The 26,113-nt window shown below is 46.2% G+C and overlaps 1 protein-coding gene across 1 annotated transcript in view; it reads left to right on the forward strand.

The window, feature by feature from the left end:
* Positions 1 to 19,360, forward strand: part of dynlrb2 (dynein light chain roadblock-type 2) — a 94,146-nt gene extending 74,786 nt beyond the window's left edge. Inside the window, exon 4 of the mRNA XM_038806257.1 lies at positions 19,299 to 19,360. Within this exon, the coding sequence (XP_038662185.1) occupies positions 19,299 to 19,345 (47 nt within the window). The 3' untranslated portion in view covers positions 19,346 to 19,360. The remainder of the gene's footprint in view (positions 1 to 19,298) is intronic.
* Positions 19,361 to 26,113: the final 6,753 nt, after the last annotated feature.

Here is a 26,113-nt window from a genome sequence, read left to right on the forward strand (position 1 = left end):
GGCCATTTGCGTTCATTAACATCTGATGAATGCTCTTTAAAACAATTGCCCACTGGAATCTCCTCAAGCCTTGCAAACTTATGTCATGCCAGCTGGAAATTACATCGGCCGCATACCTATTTGAAAAATACTCCAGTTGAGGCCAACCATTATTTCATTACTGTAGGACTGTATTCTCAGCCAGTAGGTACAGTAAATTTCCATCTATTCTGTCCAGACCTCATCATGGTTGTGAACACCTTCATCAAATCTCCTCTCAGCCTTCACTTCTCCAGGAGAACAACCCCATCTTCTCTATCATAACTATTGTGCTTTTGTGCTCTTTGCCACTATTTATAAACCCCTTTATGCCTCAACCTTCTCTGCCACATTCAATTAATGTTCGAGACTATCAATGTCTTACCCTCATCAAAAAAACTCAAGTACTTTAGTTAAACCTGATCTTAGAATTTACAGTATGGAGGGAGGCCAGTCGGCCCATCGAGTCTGCACCGGCTCTTGGAACAAGCACCCTACTTAAGCCCACGCCTCCACCCTATCCATGTAACCCAGTAACGCCACCTAACCTTTTTTTTGGACACTAAGGGCAAGTTATCATGGTCAATCCACCTAACCTGCACATCTTTGGACTGTGGGAGGAAACCGGAGCACCCGGAGGAAACACACGCAGACACGGGGAGAGCGTGCAGACTCCGCACAGACAGTGACCAAAGCCGGGAATCGAACCTGGGACCCTGGAGCTGCGAAGCAACTGTGCTAACCACTGTGCTACCATCGCATAACAAATGTATGCTGGTTTTCCTTATTAATCCACACTTATCCAATTGACTGTTAATAATACTCTGAATTATCGGACAGAAGTCCCCCGTCCCACCTGTGTCGGGCGCGGATAGAGAACCTAGCAGCAGGTACAGAAACAGTTTGCAATTCTCTCGTTGGTGGGTTAATGGGCCATTTACATTCATTAACGTCTCATGAAAGCTCATGAAAACAGTTGCCTGCTGGAATCTCCTCATGCTTTCCAACCTAATGTCATGCCAGCAGGAAATTACATTGGCCGCAAACCCATTTGAAAATGAATAGCATGCACAAGTCGGACCACAGTTCGCTTGTGACTTCAAGGTGAGTGCGACATACAAGGCCTACCTGCCACAGTGCTGCTCCGGTCTTGTTGCGAGGAACGCCACATTGCTGGGCCTGTAAGGTTGGTCTGCTCCTGCTCTTTGCCGATGTTGTCCAGAAGGACATCACAAAATGCTTGCAGTACGCCTGCAGGCCTCCCCTCTCAGACACTGATCAGTATTGTTATCGACCTCCCTTATGAGGCTATTCCAGATCGGGAACATTTCTCTGATAAATACTCTCACTCAATTTTATGCTTGTGTGCAGAATATCACATCAGAATATCTGTACAAACTTATTTAAAAGTTTACTAAAGAAGCACAAATGCAATACACTGTAAGTGACTAAGTATATCACAACATTAAAGATTACTAAATAGATGTAAAACATATTGCAATTTCTATATAAAATCCACAAAATGCAACCTTTGCAATGTTACAGCAAAATATCTTCAACTAACCATCAAAATTTATAATGAGTGTTACTTTAAATTCCCCATGTGGGAAATTTACCTGCTCTGCAAGTACCTCTCCTCAATAAAGAGTACAAATATCTTATCATGCATTCAGCGCCTTTACGATGAGAAGCATTGGTGAAGGTCCCCACATTTTTGAGCTTCATGGCGAAGTTCCTATTTTTTTTTTTGTTTCTCACCTGGTTAGTTTATCATTTGCAATTTGGGAGTTCGCTCTCTGTGTAGGTTTACCCCTTTTCATTATCCTTATGGAGCTTTTTCATTTACAATTATTTGTAAAATTCTTAATTCCTCTAACTTCTGTTTATTTGTTTCGTAATTTGATAATAGTATCTTCTCCTTAAAAAGTTTTTAAACTTTGCAAAGAATGATCAGTTCAGTTTTTTTCTCTACCAGGTCAGCTCGAAGCTACATTCCCATAAGCTTCAGTTTTTCACGAAGATTATACGTAATGTTTGATCATTACATGAATTAACAATGGTTCATGAGACTTTTGTGATATCTGGTTCTACCTTTCACTGGTTTTTTAAAAAATCCTTTCTTAACTTTTACGCCCTTAAGAGTCTTCAGGTCACAGGCAAAATGGACACGTTTTATATCATAAAGCAGTGTTAATATCTGTGAATATTATTTTTAATTTTCCTTTCGCCCTGCCATCACTGCCAGCAAGAATTGAGAATTTGGTGCTCACCCAAAACTGCATCATTGCAGCTAGGCCGGAGAATACCAACCGCGGCATGACCGAATAATTCCTTTGCACGGGTTGGTGGCTTATAGCACACTCTTGTTGTGTGTTTTATGAATTGAGAAAATTGAAAAGCAAGCACCAGGTCGTGAGGAATAAACACACTTTCACAATTTATGATTTGTTGTCTGGTTCACATGCTACAAATTGTCCTATGTTATAAATGATAAGGAGCCTGAAATATTTTTAAGTAGGCTAGTCACAGAGTTGAGATGCTGACTGCAAACTGTAGAAGCTTCAGCCTTGTGATTGAAGCTGCCATCTGAACAAATAGGATGGACTGGCGCCTTGTCATTTCCTCAAATATAGCTGCAGTTCCATAATTAACTTTTCTAAATCATTTGTAGAACTGTCACACGCTAATATGTCGCACGGTAAAATATTACAGCTAAATTAGATGTTCTGGTCCACTTGGAACAGATATTTCCAACTCTGATTTCTCCATGTCTTTTGCTGCATGTTTCTCAGCTGATGCACTATCAATTACGACGAGACGAGAGTAGAATGTAATCGAGGCTTTATTACACAGAGAGGTGTGGCCTCCTCCAGCAGCTGACGAAATGGCTGCTGTACGGGGAGCACACACATTTATACTCCACCTACTGGGTGGAGCCAGCAGACAGGGAGCTACCCCCGTACCTGTAGTACAGGGGCCTTACTGTAAAACCCATTTATACACTATAATACATGAGTGGTGACTACCACATCAGCTAACAAACATTAACAGAAACTCCTGGAGTATGGCTATCTGCATTTATTAATTCTCCCATGCTGCCTGCACAAGGAGGGGGGAGGGGGGGCACACGATCAGGGGGAAGAGGCTGCAGGAAAGAGGAGGGGAGGCAGGGTGACTAGTACTACTCCAAGGGCAGGGTGTTCAGAGCAAAGCTATTCTATCTCAAAATGATGGTGAACCAGTGTTGGAGTCGACTGAGTCTAAGCCATGAGGTAGTGACAGACATGGTTCAACAGCAGCTCAGGCCATAATCCATCGACCCCCATGCCGTGCCAGTGGTTGTGAAGGTAAGCGCCCCTCTCAACCTCAATGCCTCAGGATTCTCCTCGGGATTATTAGGAGACCCTGTCTGGTGTATCCCAGTCAGCAGCACTCTGTTTGTTTGTGTCGGGGATCACATTTATTTCCTTTTAGATTTTGCTTTGCAGATGTGGGCTTCCCTCATGTGCTGGGTGTTATTGATTGCACCCATATTGCCACAGGTCCCCAAGTCAACATGCAGACACCTTTGCCGACAGGAATTATTTCCGCTCAATCTACGTACAGGTGGTTTGTGACCACTATAAGGTCTTCCTTCATGTTTGTGCAAGGCTCACTGGAAGCTACCATGACTCCTTCATACTAAGGAGATTCCAAGTTCTCCAACGGTTTCAGCTACTGACTATGATCCATGATTGAGGTTTGGACGATGGTCTCCTTTAGAAGTCCACAAATGACAGCAGAGAGCAACTACAACAGCAGCCATGTCATCACCAGGAGTACCATTGAGCAGGCCATTGGTGTATTGAAGAGACGCTTCATGTGCCTTGATCACTCAGATGGAACTCCGCAATTTGCCCCGGCAAGGATATCAAGGATAGTAGTGGTGTGATGCAAGCTGCACAACATTGCACAACAGTGGGCATGCAAATTGACAATGATGTTGCCTTGGATAAAGCTTCAATCTCTGAGGAGGGAAAATGAGGTGGAGGAGAAGGTTGCCGTTTGTTCAGAAGATTCCAAAATGGGTAAGGGTAAGGAGGACGTTGATGACAGTGCAGCCAGATACATGGCCATAAATGCAGGGCTGACTCTGTGCATGAGGGGAATTTCGGCAGACAGGACCTTGTGTAAAATAAAATCTCATAAGGTCCTCCAATATTGTCATCTGTTAGTCTCTCAAAACATATTTCCACCTAAGATACTTTGTACATTCATTCAAAGGGCTGCCCATCTCCTACATATGAGATAACAAACATCAATGAGTTTGACTCAGTCACATTCATATGGTTGAACCCCTCACCTTCATAACCATGGGTCTTATTCGCAAGTGTCATGCGTGCACCTCCACGAGCAATTTACAGATACAAGCCTCAGTGCTAAAGCAGAGGTACGTGTCATGTCCTTAACTGCAGCATTCAGGTATGATCTTTCCCTTGGAGCTCTATGTGGATGAGGCAAGTATCTCACCTTGCCAAAATGGAGCAGGTCATTGAACCTTCACCTGCACTAGATCTATGAGCGCTGCTCTATGAGCATTGAAAAAAATGAAAATGAAAAATGAAAATCGCTTATTGTCATGAGTAGGCTTCAATGAAGTTACTGTGAAAAGCCCCTAGTTGCCACATTCCGGCGCCTGTCCGGGGATCGAACCGTGCTGCTGACCTGCTTGGTCTGCTTTAAAAGCCAGCGATTTAGCCCAGTGAGCTAAATCAGCCCCATTGCTCAATCCTGCCATGATTTTAATCCAGGCCTTCTTGATTTCTCCAGGGTCCTTTGAGCGGCTAGCAGATTAGGGGACTGGTCTTCTCGTTTTTGATGTCTTCCACCCAAATGTAAAGGTCCAGGTCACAAAATTGTGGAACAGCTGGACCCATTCCTTTTGCACTACCACAATACAAATGTTGCAGGTTTTGTCAATTATAAGGCTTTCAAAAGTAGCCAAACTACAGGTTGCGATTTATTCAATGTATTCGAAGCCTGTTATTTTCAAATTTGTCCGACAGCTATTCAAACGCGGGAAGTCCTCTGACTGTGCTCTGAGATATTTAAGGATCTGTAGCTATCAAAATCTCCGGAGTCTGTTTTAAACTTCCCCAGATTTGTAGTTTGAACTAACACAACATCTGCCGTACAAGAAGAAAAGGAAGACTTCATAAATCAATGTTATTTGCAGAAGAAGTTAAATTACAACCTTTTATCGTTTCCCTTTGGAGGAATGAGAATGATTTTTACTGCAACTGATTGTGTATGCTACAAGAGCAGTTTTGGGCCCCGTACCTAAGGAAGGATATGCTGGCCTTGGAAAGGATCCAGAGGAGGTTTACAAGAATGATTCCTGGAATGAAGAGCTTGTCATATGAAGAACGATTGAGGACTCTGGGTCTGTACTTGTTGGAGTTTAGAAGGATGAGGGGGGAACATATTGAAACTTACAGGATAGTGCGAGGCCTGGATACAGTGGACGTGGAGAGGATATTTCCACTTGTGGGAAAAACTAGAAGCAGAGGACACAATCTCAGACTAAAGGGACGATCCTTTAAAACAGAGATGAGGAGCAATTTCTTCAGCCAGAGGGTGGTGAATCTGTGGAACAGTTTGTCGCAGAAGGCTGTGGAGGCCAAATCATTGAGTTTCTTTAAAACAGAGATAGATTCTTGATTAATAAGGGGATCAGTGGTTATGGGGAGAAGGCAGGAGAATATATCAGCCATGATTGAATGGCGGAACAGACTCGATGGGCCGAGTGGCCTAATTCTGCTCCTATACCTTATGATCTAAGATGTTAAGTCTGCGCTGGATGCTTCCTTGCGTTCTGGGCTACCGGTCATCGCTGTAAGTGGATCATGTGTAAACGCTGTTCTGTAACCAACAACGAAAAGATTTGTAAAACGAACCCCCTAGGCTGTAATGTGACCCCTTTCCTCAGTCTCCTCTCACTTTATGTAGAGAAATGTTGGTGATCAATGAATTTGTAGATCACCCCATGGGTCAATGCCATTGGTTGTTACAGTGTTTAAAAGTCATCTACGAGGTTAGCATTGCCAATAGGACATAAATCCATGCCCCGCGTTTCAACATGGTTTCATACAAGATAAGCTGAGCCCCAGGGAAATCTTTAAATACAATTTACTTAGCAATTGTGCAATTAAATGCTTAAATATATATGTTGCTCATCAATATTGAACTTAGAACTTGGTAGATCACTCCCAGAGAAGTGACTGTAGGTTACTTTCCAAAGGCTTGCTGTGATCACTTGATAACCTTTAATTGTCAAGGATGAATATGAAGAAACACATTCACAATAAGCTTGAAAGTTCAAAATTCTCAATTTTCTCATAATTCTCAAGAAATTGGGCCAAGAGTATAGTTCTAACTAGATACTGGGCAGTGTAATTATACTAAAGGACATGGAAATGTAGGGTCCACTTTACACTTTACACTTTCCTCACTATAGTGACTCTGAACCATGGTGTGAGCTCATTCAACCTACAGAGAAATAAACATTATTTAGTGAACATTTTTACTCTTTCCTTATTCTTTCATAGAACATAGAACATAGAACGATACAGCGCAGTACAGGCCCTTCGGCCCTCGATGTTGCACCGACATGGAAAAAATCTAAAGGCCATCTAACCTACACTATGCCCTTATCATCCATATGTTTATCCAATAAATTTTTTAATGCCCTCAATGTTGGCGAGTTCACTACTGTTGCAGGTAGGGCATTCCACGGCCTCACCACTCTTTGCGTAAAAAACCCACCTCTGACCTCTGTCCTATATCTATTACCCCTCAATTTAAGGCTATGTCCCCTCGTGCTAGCCACCTCCATCCGCGGGAGAAGGCTCTCGCTGTCCACCCTATCTAACCCTCTGATCATTTTGTATGCCTCTATTAAGTCACCTCTTAACCTTCTTCTCTCTAACGAAAACAACCTCAGGTCCATCAGCCTTTCCTCATAAGATTTTCCCTCCATACCAGGCAACATCCTGGTAAATCTCCTCTGCACCCGTTCCAAAGCTTCCACGTCCTTCCTATAATGAGGCGACCAGAACTGTACGCAATACTCCAAATGCGGCCGTACTAGAGTTTTGTACAACTGCAACATGACCTCATGGCTCCGGAACTCAATCCCTCTACCAATAAAGGCCAACACACCATAGGCCTTCTTCACAACCCTATCAACCTGGGTGGCAACTTTCAGGGATCTATGTACATGGACACCAAGATCCCTCTGCTCATCCACACGGCCAAGAATTTTACCATTAGCCAAATATTCCGCATTCCTGTTATTCTTTCCAAAGTGAATCACCTCACACTTCTCCACATTAAACTCCATTTGCCACCTCTCAGCCCAGCTCTGCAGCTTATCTATGTCCCTCTGTAACCTGCAACATCCTTCCGCACTGTCTACAACTCCACCGACTTTAGTGTCGTCTGCAAATTTACTCACCCATCCTTCTGCGCCCTCCTCTAGGTCATTTATAAAAATGACAAACAGCAACGGCCCCAGAACAGATCCTTGTGGTACGCCACTCGTAACTGAACTCCATTCTGAACATTTCCCATCAACTACCACTCTCTGTCTTCTTTCAACTAGCCAATTTCTGATCCACATCTCTAAATCACCCTCAATCCCCAGCCTCCGTATTTTCTGCAATAGCCGACCGTGGGGAACCTTATCAAACGCTTTACTGAAATCCATATACACCACATCAACTGCTCTACGCTCGTCTACCTGTTCAGTCACCTTCTCAAAGAACTCGATAAGGTTTGTGAGGCATGACCTACCCTTCACAAAACCATGCTGACTGTCCCTAATCATATTATTCCTATCTAGATGATTATAAATCGTATCTTTTATAATCCTCTCCAAGACTTTACCCACCACAGACGTTAGGCTCACCGGCCTATAGTTACCGGGGTTATCTCTACTCCCCTTCTTGAACAAAGGGACCACATTTGCTATCCTCCAGTCCTCTGGCACTATTCCTGTAGCCAATGATGACCTAAAAATCAAAGCCAAAGGCTCAGCAATCTCTTCCCTGGCTTCCCAGAGAATCCTAGGATAAATCCCATCCGGCCCCGGGGACTTATCTATTTTCACCTTGTCCAGAATTGCCAACACTTCTTCCCTACGCACCTCAATGCCATCTATTCTAATAGCCTGGGTCTCAGCATTCTCCTCCACAATATTATCTTTTTCTTGAGTGAATACTGACGAAAAGTATTCATTTAGTATCTCGCTTATTGCCTCAGCCTCCACACACAACTTCCCACCACTGTCCTTGACTGGCCCTACTCTTACCCGAGTCATTCTTTTATTCCTGACATACCTCTCTCTTTAGATCCTTCCTCGCTTCCTTATAACTATCAAGCGCCCCAACTGAAACTTCACGCCTCATCTTCACATAGGCCTCCTTCTTCCTCTTAACAAGAGATTCCACTTCTTTGGTAAACCACGGTTCCCTCGCTCGACCCCTTCCTCCCTGCCTGACTGGTACGTACTTATCAAGAACATGCAATAGCTGTTCCTTGAACAAGCTCCACATATCCAGTGTGCCCAACCCTTGCAGCCTACTTCTCCAACCAACACATCCTAAGTCATGTCTAATGGCATCATAATTGCCCTTCCCCCAGCTATAACTCTTGCCCTGCGGGGTATACTTATCCCTTTCCATCACTAACGTAAAGGTCACCGAATTGTGGTCACTGTTTCCAAAGTGCTCACCTACCTCCAGATCTAATACCTGGCCTGGTTCATTACCCAAAACCAAATCCAATGTGGCCTCACCACTTGTTGGCCTGTCAACATATTGTGTCAGGAAACCCTCCTGCACACATTGTACAAAGAATGACCCATCTAATGTACTCGAACTATATCTTTTCCAGTCAATATTAGGAAAGTTAAAGTCTCCCATAATAACTACCCTGTTACTTTTGCTCTTTTCCAGAATCATCTTCGCCATCCTTTCCTCTACATCCCTAAAGCTTTTAGGTGGCCTATAGAAAACTCCCAACAGGGTGACCTCTCCTTTCCTGTTTCTAACCTCAGCCCATACTACCTCAGAAGAAGAGTCCCCATCTAGCATCCTTTCCGCCACCGTAATACAGTCCTTGACTAGCAGCGCCACACCTCCCCCTCTTTTGCCCCCTTCTCTGAGCTTACTAAAACACCTAAACCCCGGAACCTGCAACAACCATTCCTGTCCCTGCTCTATCCATGTCTCTGAAATGACCACAACATCGAAGTCCCAGGTACCAACCCATGCTGCCAGTTCCCCTACCTTATTTCGTATACTCCTGGCATTGAAGTAGACACACTTCAAACCACCTACCTGAACACTGGCACCCTCCTGCGAAGTCAAATCTGTGCTCCTGACCTCTATACTCTCAATCTCCCGTACCCCAAAACTACAATCCAGGTTCCCATGCCCCTGCTGAATTAGTTTAAAAACCCCCCAAAGAGCACTAACAAATCTCCCCCCCCCAGGACATTGGTGCCCCTCAGGTTCAGACGTAGACCATCCTGTCTATAGAGGTCCCACCTTCCCCAGAAAGAGCCCCCGTTATCCAGAAATCTGAATCCCTCCCGCCTGCACCATCCCTGTAGCCACGTGTTTAATTGCTCTCTCTCCTTTAATTGCTCTCATGGCATGTGGGCGTTGCTGGCTGAGGCAGCATTTATTGCCCATCCCTAATTGCCCTTGAGAAGGGGGTGGTGAGCTGCCTTCTTGAACTGCTGCGGTCCATGTGGTGTAGGTATACCCTACACCCCAGTGCTGTAGGGAGGGAGTGCCAGGATTTTGACCCAGGGACATTGAAGGAATGACAATATATTTCCAAGTCAGGATGGGGTGTGGCTTGGAGGGGAACTTGCAGGTGGTGGTGTTCCCAATGCATCTACTGTCTTTGTCTGTCTAGGTGGTAGAGGTCACGGGTTTGGAAGGTGCTGTCGAAGGACCCTTGTTGTGTTGCTGCAGTGCATCTTGTAGATGGTAAACTCTCCTGCCACTGTGTGTCAGCGGTGAAGGGAGTGAAAGTTGAAGATGTTGGATGGGGTTCCAATGATCAGATGACTGACCTCCAACAACCACACCCATCTTCCTTTCTGCTAGTTATGACTCCAACCAATGAAGAGTTTTCCCCCTGATTCCCATTAACTCCAGGCTTGTTAAATCAGCCAAGTGCTGTCTTGATGTCAGGAACTGGTAGGACCCAAATCTCTGCAAAATGGCTTTCACTTTTACCTCACAGCTCTGTTCAGGGAAAATAAAAAAGGGAGAACTTGAGGTTAATTAAAAAGAATTGTTAGCTGATACCACCCTGTAATTACCTGTAATTATCTCCCTGTAATTACCACCATACAATTAAAAAGGCAAATGGAATGTTAGTTTTATTGCAAAAGGACAGGAGTATAAAAGTATAGAAGTGTTGTTGCAATTGTATAGGGTGTTGGTGAGACCACATCTGGAGTACTGTGTTCGGTTTTGGTCTCCTTATTTGAGGAAGAATGTGGTGGCATTGGAGGCAGTTCAGAGGAGGTTCACCAGATTGATTCCGGGTCTGGGAGGATTGACATATGAGGAGAGATTAAACAGTTTGTGCTTATACGTGCTGGAGTTCAGAAGGATGAGAGGGGATCTGATCGAGGTGTATGAAATATTAAAAGGGATTGATAAAGTAAACTTAGACCAATCGTTCCTCCTTGTGGGACAATCTAGAATGAGAGGTGGTGGATATATGTAGATTTAGAATTGAGATGAGGAGGAACTACTTCTTGCAGAGGGCGGTACATTTGTGGAACTCGCTGCCCAATAGTATGGTGGAATATGAGTCATTAAATGGTTTCAAGAAAGAGATAGGTATATTTCTGATTTAAAGAATGGGTTAAAGCAATATGGGGAACAGGTAGGGAGGTGGATTTGAGACCAGGAAGAGATCAGCCATGATCTGATTGAATGGCGGAGCAGGCTCGAAGGACTGAATTGCCTATGTCTGTCCCAATACCTATGTTCCTATGTACCCTTGGGACTCACGAGCATAGTGCGTAATCTTGCTGCATTAATAATACAGAGGCTCAGACTAATACTTCTGAGATCTGAGTTCAAATCCCACCACGGAAACCAGAATAAAAGGCTAGTCTCATTAATAATGATCAATACAGGATTATCATAAAAAACCCATGCAGTTCACTAATTCCTTGCAGGGCAGGCAATGTGCCACCCTGGGCCTACATGTGACTCCAGACCCACACCAGTCTGGTTGATCCTTAGCTTCCCACTCAGTGTACCACTCAGCTGACTCACCGCCATCTGCACAAGGGCAATTAGCGATGGGCAATAAATGCTGGGATTGCCAGCAAAGCTCACCTCCGAAGAATGAATCAAAACAAGCCATGGGAGAAGGAGAATTGAAGAGGTAAATATTAACATTCTGGAAATGGAGATGTTAGAATACAGTCATGGAATGAAGCTTGGTTTTGAAACAGCGAGAGTGCTTCAAGTGGGAACAACTTGTACTGTGAAATGTATGTTTGTGTCATATCTCCAAACCTCGTTACCAGTGTATCCCTTCCACTTGTGAGTGATGAACTCTTCAACTATGCTGTCAAGCCTGATAGAAATTCATCTTCAGATCTTTGCTAAACGTGTCTGGAACTTTTCTATCTCTTTACAGGACTGTCTGTATTCATTACAATGCTGTTATATCTTTCCTGGTTGCTGACACAAGTATTTCTAGGTATCGTCGTTTAAGTCAGAAGTGCCAGCCTTCCGGCTCCCTTTCCTTACCTCCGTGCTCTTTTGAAGGGTACCCCATGGTCAATGATAGTGGCTCAATGAGGGAGCAATCGGCCATGACCAATTGATTCTCAGTATTGGGTCTAATACATGGCTGTAGGCAAACAATATACACCACGACTTAAATAAAGGGCACAGAGAATCGAATGCCATGCTATGTACTGATGCACTGGGACTTTTTAAAATATATATAACTTTATTAACATTTTTCAATTTCTAAAATGCAAAGTAGACAAAATAAACAAATTTACATACATCAACCATAAAAATCAGAAAAATAGAACAACGCTCACAAAACCTAAATGCCACCCCCTCCTGTGCACCCCCCTTAAAATCTAACGGCGACCAATTCCTTGAAATAAACACGAAAAGGCGAATATCTGCGATAGCCCCCTCGATTGCTCCCCTCACGGTGTACTTAGCTTTCTCGAGGTATAAGAAGTCCATCAGATCCCCCAGCCCCACCGAGGCACTGGGCGGAGATGGAGACCTCCACCCGAGCAGTACTCACCTCCGGGCAATCAGCGAGGGGAAGGCCAAGACTTCGGCCCTCGTGCCCATCCGCAGCTCCGGCGAGTCTGATTGTATTTGTGCAAACACAGAAGTAGTTGCTACTCCAAATAAATAGCTAAGCATTAATTAAGGAACAATTCATTTATTAAAACATAAATTAGGGAGGACCAAGCATCCAGCTTGATGATACCCCATGCATCACCTTCAGCATTCACTTTCTCTACCACCGACCCACAGTGGCAGCAGCATTTGCCATTGACAAGATAGATATTCTTTACCGGTATTTGAAGGCTCTGCCACTTGGTAATTAAATGGCTGTCCTGGTGCTTTTTAAATATAGAGCCCAGACACGATGGCTTCCTGCCTGCCCCACTGCGAGATTCAGTGTGATCTTTGTGGTTGCTCAGTGAATCAGCTGAACTGCACAGGGTTTAGCGTGCTCACCCACCCCACTCTTCTACTGAAGCCATTCTGACCTCCCACTCACGCTGTCGCACTAAGTCCCAAAAATTCCTCCCCACAGAATCAGAGAATGATACTGGCCCCAATGTACCTGTTTCTGGTGATTTGGTCCCCTGTCATACCAAGTGGGCGTGGAGGGATGGATCATTGGTAAACACGTGGACCACTTGAGAAGTACGGAGATGCTCCAGCAGTCAGTGTTGCCATCAAGAAGTGCTCCTGAATCTGTAAATCCTGAAGTACCTGATCGACTTGTTATAAACATAATTGATGTCCCCTTGGCAGCAAATAGTTTCCTTGGCAGCAAATAGTGATAAACTGCCTATGCCAGAAGGAGTGCCTGTTATTTCAGTCGATGTCAATCCTGGAGAAGTATCCCAGACCAGAGAATTGTGCTTGTTGGCAAAGAGTCAGGAAACCCACACAAAGGCTCGATTTACAACTGTCCAACTCATGTATATAATGTTTAGTGAGAATTTAGGGCCAAGTAAATTAGTTATTGAAGATTGTATAAAGGAGTTAAAGGGGTAGGGCTGTGATGATCGTCCCTTTAAAGGCAACACGGCAGAATAAGCATCACCTGGTCTCGGAGACCCATACTCCGCTGTGTTGCCCTTAAAGGACAAACACCACACTGTTCCGTTTCTTTGGTACTGGTATCTAAATAGTCCTACTCCTCTGTACTTTCTCCATAGCTTGCAGAATATTTCCCCTTTGAAATCTGCTTTTGCAACCTTTTCAGGCATTGTATTCCAATAAATCACTGCTTAAAATAATAATAATGTCCTCATCTCGCCGCACCTCTTTCTTATGCCAGTTACCGTAAATCTGTGTCCTCTGGTCACTGATCCTTCCCCCTCCAAAAAGTGTTCTTATTTGCTTTTTCAAATCTCTTCCTGAATACGTCTCCCCTTAACCCTCTCTATGCGGAGGAGAACAAACCGATTTCTCTAGTGTTGCTTCTTCACGTGACTGAAATCCCACAACCTTGGCACCATTATGGTGTATCTCTTCTGCAACCTCTCTAAGATAATAATGGTAATCTTTATTGTCACAAGTAGGCTTACATTAACACCGCAATGAAGTTACTGTGAAAATCCCCTAGTCGCCACATTCAGAGCGCCTGTTTGGGTACACAGAGGGAGAATTCAGAATGTCCAATTCACCGAACAAGCACGTCTTTCGGGACTTGTGGGAGGAAACCGGAGCACCCGGAGGAAACCAACGCAGACACGGGGAGAACATGCAGAGTCTGCTCAGACAGTGACCCAAGCCGGGAATCGAACCTGGGTCCCTCGCGCTGTGAAGCAACAGTGCTAACCACTGTGCTCCCATGTCTTCCTTGGCACCCTTTCTAAAGTGCTGTGTTGACAATATTCCAGCTCAGGCCTCGCCTGCGATTTATGAAGGTCCAACTTGCTTTTGTACATTGTTTGTAAAGAATCCCATATGCCTTTTAAAAAAAGAACTTTACAGCTTGTCCTGTCACCAAAGATTTGTGTAAGTGCGCCTCTAGGGCTCTTCTTTCCTGCAATCCTTTCTGTTTGTCCCACTTATTTTTAGTTCTTCTCATTCTTCCTTCCAAAACGCGTCGCTGCACTCTCGTCAAAGAATTGCGGACTAACTTTAAGTCTCGGCACTATGCCTGTGGAACTGGCCACCACATGAATCTCCTGACCAATACATGTTACAAGTGTGATTTACAGTCGACTTGCTATTTGGAGCACCTCACCGAGGAAGCAAGGGCTGTCCCATCTGTCGTACCTCAGGGTTAACTTTGCCGAGAGGCACAGACACAGCGAACCAGACCTCTCAGTCCGATTCATACATACTCTGCTTCGGTAGTCGGAAAAATAAGTTTCAGCAAGCGTTTTGTTTTTTGAGCAGATATCCACCCCCACACTTTTCTTTCCCTATGGGGAATAGCAGTGGAAGGATTTCCGAGCTGATTATCAGTCCCGCTGAACTAGATTACGAATGCCCCCTTCCTTGGCCATCAACTCCTGGTGTTGGACTTGAACCCAGAGCTTCTGGTCCCGAGGTGGGGACACTACCCCACTGGGTCACAAGACCTCCTGCTTCTGCAGGTATGACTGGAGAGAAAAGAAGGAAATGGGAGGAGATGGGTGAGGTGGATTGCGTTGGAAGGAGTGCAGACTATATTCCGAAAAATAACCAAATTCGTTTTATTTAATGGCCAACTACCCTGGGTTCTGATGGTTTATTTTTTTTAAATAAAAGCACAAAACATTGCACAGCGAGCAGAGCCAGGCTGCTTCACAAAATAAAATCTTCGTGTTAAGTAATTGGGCAAGGGGTTGGGCCTTGTTAGGGTGGCCTTTCGAAGGGTTGATGCAGACTTGATGGGCCGAATGGCCTCCTTCTGCACTGTAGGGATTCTATGGATCGGCAACGTGGATGGTATTGCGTCACTTAGCTGCTCAGCATTCATTTCCACAACAAGAGAATTACAGGTGGCCCACCCAGGATCAATTTCTACCGCTACGGGAGCTGGTTTGAAATGCACTACAGACGGGGAGTCTCATCTGCCCGATGCACCGCCTATAATTTCCCAAGAAGTGCATTGTGACATCTGGGTGGAGCCCCCATCAATTAAGTCGACTCAGAAAAATCATCCCTTCTCTGTAAGGAACCTCCCTGTCGCCTCGTTGATGGAAACACAGGGAAGATTAAATCTGCATCACACAGGGTACAGGGTCTCTTGTACCATTCTCATGTCTCTACTGAATTGGCTACTTCAATGGGGAATGCTACCTTTAATTCTGACGCCTCCGAGCAATAAACTAGTAATTGATTGGTAATTGGTGATTCCAGCTAGGAGATAGAAGTGTGGGATTCAGGTGGGTTTTCCCTTGTTAACAAATTTAAAGCCATTGCAGAAGGATTAAGGAAAGTTGAACGGAATTCTATTTGCCCAGTCGGTGATCTGGAAGGCACATTGCATTTAAAATGTTCCTGGATAAGGATTGAAGTGTATAATCGCCAAGGTATCATGTTGGCACAGTTACCTCGCCTTACAGCGCCTATACTTCCTCAGGAAACTAAGGAAATTTGGCATGTCCGCATTAACCCTTACCAGCTTTTACAGATGCACCATAGAAAGCATCCTATCGGGCTGCATCACAGCCTGGTATGGCAACTGCTCGGCCCAGGGCCGCAAGAAACTTCAGAGAGAGGGCAGCATGGTGGCCTAGTGGTTAGCACAACCGCCTCACGGCGCTGAGGTCCCAGGTTCGATCCCAGCTCTGGGTCACTGTCCGTGTGGAGTTTGCACATTCTCCCCGTGTCTGCGTGGGTTTCGCCCCCACAACCCAAAAATGTGCAGAGTAGGTGGATTGGCCATGCTAAAAATTGCCCCTTAATTGGAAAAAATAATTGGGTACTCTAAATTTATTTAAAAAAAAGAAACTTCAGAGAGTCGTGAACACCGCCCAGTCCATCACACAAACCTGCCTCCCATCCATTGACTCCATTTACACCTCCCGCTGCCTGGGGAAAGCGGGCTGCATAAACAAAGACCCCTCCCACCCGGCTTACTCACTCTTCCAACTTCTTTCATCGGGCAGGAGATACAGAAGTCTGAGAACACGCACGAACAGACTCAAAAACAGCTCCTTCCCCGCTGTTACCGACTCCTAAATTACCCTCTTATGGACTGACCTCATTAACACCACACCCTGTATGCTTCATCCGATGCCGGTGCTTATATAGTTACATTGTATACCTTGTGTTGCCCTATTATGTATTTTCTTTTATTCCCTTTTATTCCCATGTACTTAATGATCTGTTGAGCTGCTCGCAGAACAATACTTTTCACTGTTCCTCGGTACACGTGGTAATAAACAAATCCAATCCAATCCAATCCAACCTCACAGCGCCAGGAACCCGGGTTCAATTCCGGCCTTGGTTGACTGTGTGGAGTCTGCGTGTTCTCTCCATGCCTGCGTGGGTTTCCTCCGGGTGCTCCGGTTTTCTCCCACAGTCCAAAGATGTGTAGGTTAGGTGGATTGTCCGTGATAAATGCGCAGAGATACAAGGATAGGGCATGTGAGTGTGCCTAGGTAGAGTGCTCTTACGAAGGGTCGGTGCAGACTCGATGGACCGAATGGCCTCCTTCTGCACTCCAGGGATTCTATGGTTTTATGGCTGTGGGCCAAGAGCTGGAAATTGGGATTGCTATGTTTTGGCAAGATCTGCAATATCCTGCAAATCCACTGGCAGGATAGGCGCGCCAACGTCAATGATCCCGCTCAGGCACCAAAGCATTGACCACACTCGATCAGCTCTGCTAGGCGGCCACATCATCCGCACGTCTGATACGAGACTCCTGAAACAAACACTCTACTCGGAACTTCAACATAGCAAGCGAGATCCAGCAGGGCAGAGGCAAAGGATGGCTCATTTTTCAAATGGTGAAAGGTTAGGAAGAGTGAAGTCCAGAAATACTTAGGGGTCAATATAGACAGATCATTAAAATGCGGAGGTCAGGTACCAATAATAATCCAAAAGACTAATAGAATGTTGGCCTTTATTTACAAAGGACTTAAATATAAAATGAAGGAGGTTTTCCTACAAATGCACAAAACCCTGGTTATACCACATCTGGAGTATTGTTCTCGGCTTTGCACAAAACACAAAATGCCCTTGGCATCTCCACCAGAATGTTACTCTAATTATATAAGCTATCCTTGTAATCTTTGGAATACAGAAGGTTAAGGGGGGATTTCATTGAGGAGTTTGGGATTTTAAAAGGAACTGATAGAGTAGATGGGAAATGTTCCACTTCTGGAGGGGTCTGAGACAAGGAACCATAACTTTAAAATCAGAATATTAAAAAAAACTGCAGAAGCTGCAAATGGTCAGCATGTTTGGCAGCATCTGGGTAGAGATAGAAACAGAGTTAATGGGCTGGATTTAAAGCGTCGCCCTTGATGGGAGCGATGGTGGGTGGATCTGTAAAATAGGGCACTGTGCTATCGGCAGCATTCCCACCACTGGACCCTAATTAATGCCCTTAATGGGAGAGGTCTACACCTAACGTGTAGCCCGGCAGGTTTGACCTTGTTGTGTGCTGGCCAGTGGAAGGAAAGGGTGCCTCTTTCTCAGATACCTAGCACCAATCAGAGGCCCCTGTGACAGATTCCCTCCCCATGTCCACCACACGCGCCTCCCCCTCCCATTGTCCTGTCCACCATGCCCCACTTGCCAGGGCTTGCCAACCCGAGATCCCAGACAAAACTGCTGATCCGGGTCCACTGCTAAACATCCACTGTCCAAAGAGTATGATCCCGTCCAATGTAACAGAACCGAGGAAAGTTAGAAATATAATCATTTTGAATAACTGAACGGAAGGGAGGGTGAAAATGCCCACAAAGGCCGGACGTTGACTTAATTGTTCATTTAAGTGGCTCAATAATCAAAGACCCCTCCCACGTGGCTATTCACTCTTCCAACTTCTTCCATCGGGCAGGAGATACAAAAGTCTGAGAACACGCACGAACAGACTCAAAAACAGCTTCTTCCGCGGGGTTACAGACTCCTACACGACCCTTTTATGGACTGACCATATTAACACTACACCCCTGTATGTTTCACCCGATGCCAGTGTTTATATAGTTACATTGTGTACCTTGTGTTGCCCTATTATGTATTTTCTTTTATTTCCTTTTCTTTTCTTGTACTTAATGATCTGTTGAACTGCTCACAGAAAAATACTTCTCACTGTACCTTGGCACACGTGACAATAAACAAATCCAATCCAGTCTAAATTGATCTCTTGGCGGACATCTTGCCAGTTTTCCCTCCGCTGACAATATAGCATGGCGGTGGGCAGATGTTGGACTCCCCTCCCCAAGTGTCCCCTGCCCTGGACCACCACTGCCAAAATGCCCAGATCATTCAGCCCAAGGATGAGAAGCGAAGGGGGTGGGATGCTCAACAAGGTTCTGAAAGGAGGAGAAGGTGTCAGAGTGCTAGAGCAAAGAGATAGGTCGGCATTGTCGGCCAATTGCCATCCTGGAATCAGAGCTGGTAAAGCACATGACTAGAATTGTTTTAGAAAGCTCTGCTCTGAGGTTAGCTGAGCAAAAACTGAGTGAAGTTTCCTTCCCTGTCCCTGTCTATAGCCTTTGACCACACCATCCACCTCCAGTACCTCTCCACTGACATCCTGTTGGGTTAGGCTGCTCTCTCTTATCCAATTGTATCCAGAAAATCACTTGCAATGTCTTCCCTTCTTGCTCCACTGCAATTCATCCCGTCTGTCGGGTGGAGAGGCCACTGTGGCTTCCTGACCCTTCCACACACAGATCTCAGATGCTGTCTGGGAGGGGCAGGGTATGATGATATGTGAACTAATAGCTATGTATATAATATTAACCAAATGATATGTGAACATTAGTGCCTGTATGTATAGATTAATATTCTCGCATCCGACCACAGGTGGTGTGGCGACAGAAGAACGTCACTGGAAGACACCCACATGGTGAGGCAAGATGTATTCTAGCATCCATCCACAGATGGCGTGGCGACAGGAGAATGTCACTGGAAGACACCCACATGGTGAGGCAAGGTGTATTCTAGCATCCGTCCACAGGTGGCGTGGTGACAGGAGAACGTCACTGGAACATACGCACATGTGAGACTCAGAATCTGGACAGCAGGCACAGAGGGAAGTCTCATATCGAGCAGCTCCTGAGTCAACAGTAATTAACAATTGTTAGTAAAGAACAAAGAACAAAGAAAAGTACAGCACAGGAACAGGCCCTTCGGCCCTCCAAGCCTGTGCTGACCATGCTGCCTGTCTAAACTAAAATCTTCTAAAAGAACAAAGAAAATTACAAAATCATAGTTGTTTGTATTTAGCCATTATATCCAACTGTAATCTTAGTAGACATCATAGAAACCCTTTAGTGTTTTAGTTAATTAATAAACAGTTTTGTTCATTTACAAAGCCGTATATTTTCTGATCACTTCAACAAAAAGACCTCGTCATCCATGCAAACAGAGGACATTATACGGGAGGGGGCTTAGGTGTCCAGGGCACCAACAAACACGGCCACTAACATGCCATTGTGAGCCTTATCCTTCTATCTCCATGGGCTCACCGATCTGGAAGGTGCTGTCCCAGAACTCTTGTAGTCAAGCTGCAATGCATCATCCACATAACAGACAATCCAGCAGCTTATTTGTAAGACTGGAAGCTGGTCGAAAGATACCTCAAACTTCAAACCCAATTACACTCAACCCCATCTTCACTCTTTGCTCAGGAAAAGTTGAGACACAAGAGGAGAGACAGAGAGAGACAGGAAAGGGCTGGCATGACCTCAAGAACCTCAACAATTTTGTGGAGTGGGAAGCCCAGTTTGCAGGGGGAGGGGGGTGGAACCAGACAGAGCCTGTGGTGATGGACAGGCTCACATAGAAACCTCAGGGTTATGCCTTCCCCCACCGGAGGAAGGGATAGCCAAGCTCAGCAACACTCGGAGGCTGCTGGGAAAAGGCATCTGCGACATCCAAGTCGGACCATGCACAAGATGCTGGTGAAGCTGCACGAGGCAGGGGAATATCAGGTAGATGCCCTTAGCAAAGTGGCAAGTGAGATGGAGGAGTCCACCTGCTTGCTGTCTGCCAACATGCACACGCGTTAAGGTCTCCATTGGGAGAATGGCGGATTCCATCGAGAACCTGATCTAGCGAAACGCCCAGTTCCTACCTGGGATGCATGCTGACTTGCATTCCATCGCCATAGCCAGGGGTGAGCTTTTGCTGCGGCTACTCGACAGAGAGATGGGGTAATCTTGACCTTGGTCCAGGTGCCCCTCCCTCTCAAGGACTCCAGCAGGGGCTCTCGCGCACCGGAGGAGAGATGGCGCGACTGTTGGACACCCCTGGGACCTCCACTTAGGACTCTTTCAGCCCTTCTGAATCTTCTTGCCTGTTCCTCCTTCTGTTTCATCCTCTCTGGGGGCAGCGGGAACAGCTGCCTACAGTAGGACAGCCAAAGTAAGTCTCGGGCCTCCAGAAGACACCAGCCAAGACCATCCAAAACAAAATGGGAAAACTGGTCAGCAGGCTACCCCTTGCTGTGACTGTCAGGGGAGCACCTAGAAGTGGGAAAGAATGCAAGATTAAGAGGGTGTGATTTCACATGTGATTGCTTGGGTGCTTGATGATCATAAATCTCGTAAATATCGTCCACTTGCACTTTAATGAGATCTGATGTGGTTTATTTGCGGTGTGGTCCTTAAGCCTGTGTGATTCCTCACCCTCCAACATCTCCCGAGGCACACACCAGGCTTTGTCGATGTCCGTTGGAATCATGCAGGTACAGGGATATAAGGTTATTAACCAGCGCTCTTGTGAGCCATGTGAGCCATGTGCAAGTAGACTCCCGCGCACGCTGAGCATTTGCACTTCATGCGGTAATCTGTCCCAGTGTCCGAGCAATGAAAGTACAGCAAGCTGGTGCTCCCCTTCAGTTGTCCAGATGTGTTGACCTGTGTCTCAGCCTGACCCTGATAACTCCCTTCAGCATCTGAGATTTCAGCCCTGAGTCTCTGCATAGTTCCAAGTAGCTATGGTTGTTGTTACCTTCCACCTTTTGTAACCTACACCCGCCCCTCCTTAATCTCTGACCCCTTCAGTTATGATATTTAACCTTCCCACTGTGACCCTTCAACCCACTCCCCATCACCCTCCATCCTGTACAGGTGAATGTCAAAGTCCCCTACGTTGCCGAGACGTCCACCGCCATTACAGTAGATCTGCCCCCCTCATTGTGCTGACCCCCTGAATCCGCTTCTGCTTCCATATCCCCTCCAGCAACTCTCAGCACCCCTCCACTGCCATCACTGTACCCTCACTCTCCCCTCCCCCACTGGCTCCTGCTCCCCCTTCTAACCCTCACCATCCCTCCCAACACTAATGCCCTCAGTGTTCCCCCTAGAACTCAGCAATAAATACCATAAACCCCTCCTTCTGAATCCCTTTCCTTTCTTCCCCACATGATAACCACACAAGCCCTATCCATGCTCTGGCAAGGCCCTTCCCACCCTCTGCTCCATTCCCGTGTCCCCAGCAGCCTCTCTCTCCTTCACCCAACCAGTGCTGCAAGTGGTGGTCTAGGGCCCACGGTCGCTGGAGGCCTCCATCCCGGTCTCCGCAGGCTGCCCCAGGCCTTCTTCAGGTAAGTCCTGACATGTGCACATCACGTTGGTCCAGAGGTGTTCTAGACTGGCGGGGGAACCTGCTGGTGGCACTGACAACTGATGGTGAGGGGAGGGGGGGTAATTTTGGTGGGGCGTTCACCTACATTTCATTAACAGGAAGCAAAGTGGTTTCTCACTAGCTTCTGGTGGGAATGGGGACCCACCATGTTGGGTGGGAGCACACATTCCCACCATCACTTAACACCAGCGGGAAATCAATTGTTTGACTGCTGCCACATTGTTTCCCCCTCACCGCCTGCCATTAAACCCACCACAGAGTGGGCCGGAAACTTCCACCCATTGGGAAGATGAAGCCATTGTTTTCAGTTCCCACTTCAAACTTCTCTCCGTGGCAACCAACTCCCTACATCTCCCCGGCAACAGTCTGACTTTAAGCCAATCTGTTTGCACCCTTGGTGTCACATTTGATTCTGAGTTGAGCCACCCATCTCACATTCGTGCTGTCGCTAAGACCAGCTACGATCAGCACCCTAGCATCGCGCAACTTCAACCCCCATCTCAGCTCACCTGATGCTGAAATACACATTCACGCGGCACACCTTTGTTAACTCTGAACTCGAACATGCAAATCAACTCTTGGCTGTTGTCCCACATCCTACTCTTGGTAAAGGTGAAGTCATCCAAAACTCTGCAGCCCTTGTCTTAACTTGTGTCAAGTGATTCTCTGATTGATGTGTAGAATTAATGAGGTTGAATGCTCTGTAATCTCTGAAGCGATTCGATGGAACAGTGGAAGGACTTCAAGTTCTATCTGGACAGATGAATTACAGTGGGCTGAATGGCCTCCTTCATCTGCTATTACATTGTGGTCAGAAGCAGCTGGTTTAGCACAGGGCTAAATCACTGGCTTTGAAAGCAGACCAAGGCAGGCCAGCAGCGCGGGTTCAATTCCCATACCAGCCTCCCCGAACAGGCACCGGAATGTGGCGACTAGGGGCTTTTCACAGTAACTTCATTTGAAGCCTAGTTGTGACAATAAGCGATTTTCACGTGAAAGCTGCATCAACAACGTTCATCGCAAAGTTAAAATTAATAATGTGAGGATGATTCAAACTGCTGGCTGATATTTCAGTCACTTTTTTGAAATGCCTTGTCTGAACATTGGACAATAATATTTTTAGAAGTTCTCTGACAGGGATGGGAAACAGTGCACACAGCTTAAACAAAAAATAGTTCATTACCTTGATCTGAGATTCCTCTGTCAGAGCTAAATGCAAGGGAGTGCAGATGAAAGCAATGATTAAAGTGCAAACTTCAAAAATGTTTTTCCCCAATAAATGCCCCGGCCTGACGTAAAAAGGAAATAGAAATTCTAGGCTCCTGTGTTTTCTCACAATGTTCTGTGTTTACGCGGACTACCGTACCAAGACAAATGTGAACTTGATGTCCTTTTGAAGAGGTTTGCTTTTCACAGATGCAGTCTCAGCAACCAGCTGCTGTAACATAAATAAATTTGAAGTTGTAGCCACACCTCAGTTTTGTTTCACTGAGAAGAATGTGTGCTTGTGAAGGCTGTCCTCTACAGTGTAGATAAACAACAGTATTGTACATGCACTAAAGACAAACAGGATAGAATGAGTGGGAACAGGTTAGTAGATTCCGCTCTGTAAACGTATCATGTTCCACTTGAAATGTTGACTCTGTTCCTCTTGACACATACTGCTAAACCCACGCTGATCATTTCCAGCACCTTACTGTTTTCATTTCTCAGTCAGAGTGCAGCAGGGAATGGAAAATAATGCAACTTCTGGTGTCAGATATGTATAATTCTCTTGTCTTTTTGGTATTTGGTAAGGTTCCCTCAAGGTGACTTGGCAGATTTTAAAAAAAATTCTTACCATATCATCAACAAGAAACCTCAAGAAGAAACCTCTTCTCTTCCTTTCAGTGAGAAGTCTTGTAACACCAGGTTAAAGTCCAACATGTTTGTTTCGAATCACTAGCTTCGGAGCACTGCTCATTCCTCAGGTGAATGGTTCACTCACCTGAGGAAGGAGCTGCGCTCCGAAAGCTAGTGATTTGAAACAAACATGTTGGACTTTAACCTGGTGTTACAAGACTTCTTACTATGCTCACCCCAGTCCAACGCTGGTATCTCCACATCATGGCTTCCTTTCAGCGTCAACATAGACACATAGGGCGGGATTTACCGGCTGGTCACGTCAGCGGGAAATTCCAGTCCCACGTCAGCGCATGGGTTTCCCGGCGATGAGGGGTGCTGGCAATTGGAAATCCAATTGCCAACGGCGGGACCAGTAGATCCCGCTGGCGGACCGCCTCCCCCACCGAAAAACACACAATGGTTTGGTCGATAAACCCCGGCCATCGAAAATAGGAGCAGGAGGAGGTCGTTCGGCACTTCCAGCCTGCTCTGTCAGTCAATATGATCAAGGCTGATCAGCCAACTCAATTGCCTAATCCCGTCTGCCCCAAGGAATGCAAACTCCAACAACCTATTGGTACCGACGCTCCTCTGGATCCTCCCTCACCTTCCCTTCCCTCTGACCCAGTGATGAGCATACTAGACTTCTGAGTGGGCCACATGAATCCATAGAGTGCAGAAGGAGGCCACTTGGCCCAGCGAGGTCTGTACTGACCCTCTGAAAGAGCACCCTATTTCGGCCCAATACCTCGCCCTATCCCGGTAACCACACATCTTTGGACACCAAGGGGCAATTCTGCATGGCCAATCCATCTAACCTGCACATCTTTGGACTGAGTGGCCCTCTTTCATCTCAGTGGGCCACAAGTTTGAAATCAGGTTCGTTCACTAACCATCACCCATGAAAAAGATTTAATACATTTAATACATGCCAAATACCTCCTAACAAGCTACAGAAAATGCAGAATCATTGATATATGAATTGAACTGTCATCAACTTCAAATGGTAAAAGCAAAATCAATATTTACACTTTGGATGTGGCTCTCACACTCGGCACTGAGCAATCAGCACACACCTCCCTTCACTTCCCCTCGCTTTACCGTGCCAATCACTTTAGTCATACCGGTAGGGAAATAAACTATGCAGACGGAAAGCAGCGGAATGTGGCAATCCCGCGCGTGGGTAGCAGTCAACAAAATGTCCCATAGTCCGTACTCTGATCCCGCATGTGGTCCCCAGGCCGCAGATTGCCCACCATTGCTCTGACCCCTTAAATCCCAGCTCTTGCACAGTGTTTACTGTACCCTCTGACCATCCCCTCTCTGATGCTGAGTGTGATGTGCCCAGCCAAGGACTTAGTTTTATCCCCTGACAGAAAACCTCACCTCAATGAATTTCCGGCTCGGCACGACGTGGAACTCTTTTGTCGCCTTTGTCTCCATACTCACTTCTTTGGGCAGGAGTCCTCCCTCTGCGTTAGAAACATAGAAAATAGGAGCAGGAGGAGGCCATTCAGCCCTTCAAGCCTCACCATCATTCATTATGATCATGGTTGATCATCCAACTCAGTAATCTGTTCCCATTTTCCCCCCAAATCCTTTGATCATTTAAAAATACAATAACTAAATCTAATTCCTTCTTGAAAGCATAAGGGGCGAGATTCTCCCATATGGGGAGAAATCGTAAGGCTGGCGTCAAACCCGGGTGGGTTTGACGCCAGCCCCCCCCCTTCCCGACCGGGAACCGATTCTGGTCCCCGGTCGGGGCTAGCAGCCCGACGCCGTAAGCTCCGGCATCACGGGCTTAACGAATTTCGTTAAGCCCGCTTGCCGGAGTTAGCGCCGGCTGACGCGTCATATGACGTCAGCCGCGCATGCGCGGATCGGAAGACTCCAACCCGCGCATGCGCGGATGACGTCATCGCGCATTTGCGCGAAACCTGCGCATGCGCGGGCCGGGTTGCCCCTCAGCCGCCCCGCGAATGGATACTGCGGGGCGGCGGAAGGAGAAATAGTGCGCGGGCATCGGGCCCGCTGCCCGCGATCGGTACCCACCGATCGCGGGCCCATGGCACCCTTGGCACGGCCGTGGTACTGCCGTGCCAATCGGTACCATGGTTATAAAATGCGAGTGTTTACGGCCG

Source organism: Scyliorhinus canicula, chromosome 9, assembly GCF_902713615.1.
Source record: "Scyliorhinus canicula chromosome 9, sScyCan1.1, whole genome shotgun sequence".
NCBI classification, from domain to species: Eukaryota; Metazoa; Chordata; class Chondrichthyes; order Carcharhiniformes; family Scyliorhinidae; genus Scyliorhinus; species Scyliorhinus canicula.